Here is a 6,414-nt window from a genome sequence, read left to right as displayed (position 1 = left end):
AAAAATAGAAAACATATTCAAAAAGTGAAGTATCCAGTGAAATTAGCAAGGAATTTTCTTCCATAAAATAAAGGAGGGAGTTGAAATCAAATAAGGAAAAGAGTCTTATTCATAGGAGAACCCCGACAACTCAATCCTAGATCTTCTAGTTTATCTGTAAAGTGACAGTGTTTGTAAAATGAAAGTCTTCCCCTTTATCGTGTTAGGCACATACGATACAGCAGCCCCCTGATGTAATTAATTGAACATGAATCACTAAATCTCATCCGTGAGCAAATGAGCAGATTGAAGTAACTAATCTCACAATACTCAAAAAAAAATCTAAAAAGTTTGCTAAGTGCCTGGTGATCCCACTGACCGATTCTAAAAAAGAACCACTGACCGCGATAGAATCAAACCACTGACCACGACCATATCCCACGTAAAGATATGGAAACTGAAAACAAACAGGTGGATAGCACAGGCACAAGTCAATTAGAGTTACCTGCTTTGGAAGGTGCAGCGTATTGTGCCACAGTCTAGTCTTGTTTGCAAGGAGAGTCGAACCCAGCAGTTATCCTGGGGTGAGCCGAGCAACTAAATAGAAGAACATCGAGGAAAATGAAGATCAAAATCGAAGAAAGTTGATTTAGACAAAAAGAAATCACAAAAATCATAAAATTGGCTAAGTAATACCTCATACCTGGACTCAGGACAGATTTAGGGCAGGGCGGGGGCGAGGGGAAGAATCTAGGTTGCCTTGGGGCCGAGCGTTCGAGATGGGGAGAGCGGAGATCGAAGCGCGAAGAGCGACGAGAGGGCGTTGGATGGGGGCGGAGAGCGGAGAGACACGATGGGGCGGAGAGCGGAGAGCGGAGAGAGCTCTTAGGGTTTAGGGAGGCGGAGAGAAATGGGAGTTCGAGATGGAGAAGAGGCGGACAGAAATGTTGGCGAAGAGAAAATTTGATGAGAAATGTGCTGATGTGGAAATGTCCACGCAGGAAGCCACATGGGTTGAGATAGGAATTCGAGATGAGGATTCAATACATATATCATTACTCATTTTTATTAGATAAATAGTAAAAGGGTGATAGAGAGTAGTTATTTGAACATTTCCAAAATCGCATATGTGATTAGGGAAAGCACATATTCACCTTGGTTCTTTAGTAAATCGTTCAATATAGATTATAAATTTTTTATGAGTAATATTCACAAAAAAACTATGAATTAATTTATCAATAATTTTTTTTATTAATATATTAAATAAATAAATAAAAAAAACTTTAAAATTGATACATAAATTTGTAATTCAAGCTCACTAATCTATTAAATAAGTTTTAAAATAAAACATTTTAAACATACTCCAATTTGGAGCTGATGACAAATGGTGGAGCCATGAATTATAATTTATCCGAGCTATTTTTTTTTAAAAAAAACAATTAAAAAAACTCTCGAACCAATAGCAGAATTTAATTTGGAAATTTAAGATGGATGTGATGAACAATTGCATATAAAAATAAAATTAAATGACCTTTAGATGGACCTAGGGTTAAAACCTAGGTACACTTATACATGACTCTGTCCTTGTAAATAACATATAAATAAATCTAGTTTAAGCCAAATTTAAACTAAACTCAAGCTTGTATAAGAAAAAAAAATCAAATCAAATTTAAACAACCATTTCAATAATTTTGATTCATTTTAGACTTAGTTTGGTATACCTAGATTAGCTTATCAAACGAGTTTTAATAACATAAAGTTTGATTTAGTTTGGCTTGTTTAGCGCTCTAAAAGTTACTCTATGTTTCTACGATAGTCTGATTTTAATTAAAATTGTTTCGAAGTAATTTAGTTTTGATCAAAGTTGCTTGTCACCGTATAATTATAGTTAAAGTTGTTTACCTTATAGCATTTTTTACCTAACTTCAATTAAGTTTATTATAAAATAGAGAGTAATTTAAATCAAATTTGGCTTTGTGCATGATTAGGTGCAATGTAATTAAGTTTCTAATATAATAAAATTTATAATGTAATGTATAATAATATAATTAATATTATTGTATTTTTTTATTTGGTATTCATTATGTTTTACATGAAATTAATTCATATTATTATAAAATGATAACAATATTCTGTAACTTCTACCGACGACAGTCGGCTGCGACAGTAATCGATTCATTCCAAGAAATGAACTAGGGGTATATTTGACATATTAAATATGAGGTTGGAATATAATCCAAATTACATGTTATTGGTTTTGTAATTCAGATTATAAAAATTTATTCTTATCCATATTACATTATAGTTTAAAATTATACTAAATAAAGTAATTAATTTTATAATGTAATCAAGATTATATTATAAGGTTGATTACCCTCACCAAATGTTTTTATTATTTTGAATATTAAAATATTGATAGGGTGTTGTTTTAATAATTTTTAAAAAGACATATTCATATAAATAATCAAATACGCATTTTATTACAAAATTTCTAAAATAAAAACAGATCTAATTTTTAAATTTCTTAAAAGGTATACTTATTTCTCAGAAGATTCATGGTGATGATTTTATTGATTTTTGAAATTCAACCCATGATTTTTAAAAGCTGGTCGACCCAACTCCTTCATCTGAGCGGGTATTGATATTGATACTAAGAAAGATTTTAAAGTTTGCACAAATCTCACGTAGAAAGGTCAGGTATTGATATCGATGTTGGGTTGATTATTTTTAATTATTAAAATATCATCTACATAAATAAATAAATAAATCATAATATTAACATTGACCTCCAACAACTTCCTCTATTTGGGATTTAGCGGCTTCAAAATTTCCTTTGTCCGGACCGAATCTCCTCAAAATTTCCTATATTTTGGACAAAGTAGTCTCAAATTTTTCATCTCGGATAGAGACGCCTTCATCAACTTCCTCGGGATAAAGTCGCCTCAAAACTTCATCTGTCCGAGATAGCACCACCTACAAAATTTCCTCGGAGGAAGATGATATCCTCCTCCTAATTCTTAGAAGGGGTCGCCATGATTATCTCTCCCGACTGGAGTTGGTGTATGCACACTGATACAAATTATAATATATAAATGGATCCAAAAGATGATGGTAAAACATCCTTCATCTGGTTCTGATTGTTTGCCCATCACTGAGACCTCACCTGATTAGATTATAAACTGTGGAAGAAGACCAACCGATTCTTAAGCTGATCGAACAAAAGGAGTTTTAGTATCTTCCTCTTGAATTAAAAAGACAGCATGTCCAGTTGTTCTATAACCAACCAAGTTTGAGGACGGTTGGCCTTAAAGGCCGGTCGGAATGTTTGACCCACCTCACGATTGACCAACGTCTGGTCGGGGGAAAGATTATGTTCCTTATTTTGTACGAGTCTCTACACACGTCCGACCGACCCTATTACTGGTCGCCCTTGCGGGTTGTTATGACATTATGTTTGTGTATCATAGAATCGGACGGGTTTACATACCTGGCCGGACAAAAGGCCGACCGGGCTTAACTCCTTCACCTGAGCGAAGACACTTAAGCGGGTCGACCCAACTCCTTCACCTGAGTGGGTCGACGGTGATGTCTTTTCAGTATGTTTCTAGCTAAGGAGGATGTCCTCAAGCTGCAACATCTTTCTGAACTTAAACTAAAACTATAAAAAAACTCAGAACTTTAACTATTGGAGCAATAGCATAAGAATATGATAGTAAGAAATTAAACTAATCTTACAAGTAAATCATCTTAAACGTGCGTATGATATTAGGAAAAAAAACTATCGAAAGAAACTAATCTTACAAGTAAATCATCTTAAACGTGCGTATGATAATAGGAAAAAAAAAAAACAAGTATGGTAGTGGAGTTGGCCAAAGAGATAAAATTAAATAAAAGTTTTGAACAACTCCCTCGCCTTGCCCTTTCCCTTTTCCTTTCCCTCCCTTATATATAGAGGACCCTTACTCCCATCCTCCATCATCATCATCATCACCGTCCAAATCCTCCATGGCTTCTTCCTCTCGTCTCCTTCTCATTGCCCTCCTTCTTTCTGCTCTCGCCGCCATCTCCAACGCCGGCAAGATCGCCGTCTACTGGGGACAGAATGGCAACGAGGGCAGCTTGGCGGAGGCGTGCAACACCAATCTCTACGAATACGTCATTCTCGCCTTCCTGATCACCTTCGGCAACGACCAAATCCCTGTCCTCAACCTCGCCGGCCACTGCGACCCTCCTTCAGGCACCTGCAGATATCTCAGCGCCGAGATCCGCCAGTGCCAGTCCAAAAACATCACGGTGCTGCTGTCGCTCGGCGGAGCCATCGGAAGCTACTCGCTCTCCTCCTCAGACGACGCGACGAACGTGTCGAGGTACCTGTGGGACAACTACCTCGGCGGGTCGTCGAGCTCCCGGCCGCTGGGCGACGCGGTGCTCGACGGCATCGACTTCGCCATCGAACATGGCTCGCCGGACCACTACGGGGAGCTGGCGCAGTCGCTCCTCGACCTGGGCAAGCAGGCGGGCACCAAAGTGTACCTGTCGGCGGCGCCGCAGTGCCCGTTCCCGGACCAGCATCTGGGGCCGGCGCTGCGGGCCGTGACGTTCGACTACGTGTGGGTGCAATTCTACAACAACCGGGGCTGCGACTACAGCTCGGGGGTCAGCGCCATCGTCCAGGCGTGGAGCACGTGGACTTCCAACTTGCCGTCATCGACGGTGTTCCTGGGGCTGCCCGCGTGGCCGGATGCTGCCGCGAGCGGCTACATCCCTCCAGAAGACCTCATATCGAAGGTGCTGCCGGCGATCAAGCCGCTGTCGTCCAACTACGGCGGCATCATGTTGTGGAGTAGGTACTTTGACAGTTTCAGTGGATACAGCATCGCCGTCAAGGGCAGCGTCTATCAGATCGATAAACCAAACTCATTGCCACATATGGATAAACCAATGCGAGCGGTTTCGCCTTTTGCCACAGATGGATAAACCAAACCAAACTCACTGAATGTGAGAGAAGAATAAATAAAGCTAGTGACTGGTATTAAAATATATATGTTTAAATAGTTTTCAATGGGTGATCGATAGCGTAAGAGAAAACCCTAGCTACAACAACAACGATTAAGTTTTATCCCCTGTATAAGATGGATTATATGAATCCTTCTATAATATTATTGGGTTTTATGCTGGTCTACTCTATTTCTATATTTAAATAATTATATATATATATATATATATATATATATATTTTTTTTTTTGACTAAGTATTTTTTTAGTTTGATGTGTATATTAATTTGTTATAGTTCATATCGCCGATCGAACTCCGATCGATCTCTCTAATATTTTAATTTATTATCTAATCCATCTTCATATACGTATACATCTATTTTAATATCTTCATCTTTACAATGCTCATCTTCTGTCCAATTGCTTGAGTCATGACCAATGTTCAATTTCATATAACATAGTTGAGCTAACCGCCGTTCTGTATAACTTTCTTTTAAGTTTTAAAGATACAATAATATCATATAGAACATCCAACGTTAGCTCTTATTCATTTTAATCGTCCTACTTGTATTCCAAAAAAAGACAATGTAAAGTAAAATGATATCATTAAGTTAATGAATAATTATCTTAATACTTTTTAAAATGTTACTCCAGGCTAGCGCAGATGGTTCATGTAAAGGTGTTGCCATAAATAAGCCGAGGGTCAATTCCCAGCGTGTGCGGAAGCTCCACGGGTTACCTCACCCCCTGCATGTGCTGCTATTACTGGGTAAAGCGTCCGATGATTTACCTGTCTGCAAAACTAGGTCGGCTAAGGTGAACGTTATCACATTTTTGCCATAGATGAACTAGCAATAATAGTTTACTATGAAGATAATATCAAGGATAAGATATGGATCATTCAATTAGCTTGACAAAACTTTATGATTACTACAAGAAAGCTAGTAAATAGCAACCAAATTAACTATCAAAATTAATTTTCGTTGCTAATTTAGCAACCAAATATTAATTCTGTCACTAATTTAGCGATGTAATATTTTTTTCCATAACTAAAATAATAATGAAATATTTTTTCCATCGCTAAAATTGTGACTGCATTTTAATTTATTTGGTCGCTAAATTAGCGACCAAATTTTAATTCGATCGCTAAATTAGATACCGAATTAATATTCGACCATTAATTCCCTCTCTTACTTTTTCAAATTTCTTCCGCTTACTATCTCCTCTCCGGCCTCCTCTCCCAAGTCCCATCTTTCCTCTCCCCTTTCTTCGTAGAAAGGGGTCGTCCGACACGCAGGCGAGGTCGTGCCCTCGACCTTCTAAGTCTTGCTGCGAGGTCATGCCCCGTTCGCCTACAGCCTCGCAGTGAGGTCGCGACTCGACCTCCTACGACCTCGCGGCGATATCATGGGTCTGTAAGTATCTCATGTTAGTTTTGAT

General features: G+C 38.1%; 1 protein-coding gene across 1 annotated transcript; it reads left to right on the top strand.

The window, feature by feature from the left end:
• The first annotated feature begins 3,967 nt into the window (after positions 1-3,967).
• On the top strand, positions 3,968-5,054 carry LOC122000557 (acidic endochitinase-like). Its single transcript, XM_042554929.1, has one exon. The coding sequence runs from the start codon at positions 3,985-3,987 to the stop codon at positions 4,954-4,956; it is 972 nt and encodes a 323-aa protein (XP_042410863.1). The 5' UTR covers positions 3,968-3,984; the 3' UTR covers positions 4,957-5,054.
• Positions 5,055-6,414: the final 1,360 nt, after the last annotated feature.

Source organism: Zingiber officinale, chromosome 7A, assembly GCF_018446385.1.
Source record: "Zingiber officinale cultivar Zhangliang chromosome 7A, Zo_v1.1, whole genome shotgun sequence".
NCBI lineage: Eukaryota > Viridiplantae > Streptophyta > Magnoliopsida > Zingiberales > Zingiberaceae > Zingiber > Zingiber officinale.
Note: the sequence above shows the minus strand (reverse complement) of the source record. Positions and strands in the feature narration are given on the sequence as shown.

What these genes read in the sequence shown, in the direction of transcription:
- LOC122000557 (XM_042554929.1), top strand. Translation starts at nt 3,985, where the DNA reads ATGGCTTCTTCCTCTCGTCTCCTTCTCATTGCCCTCCTTCTTTCTGCT.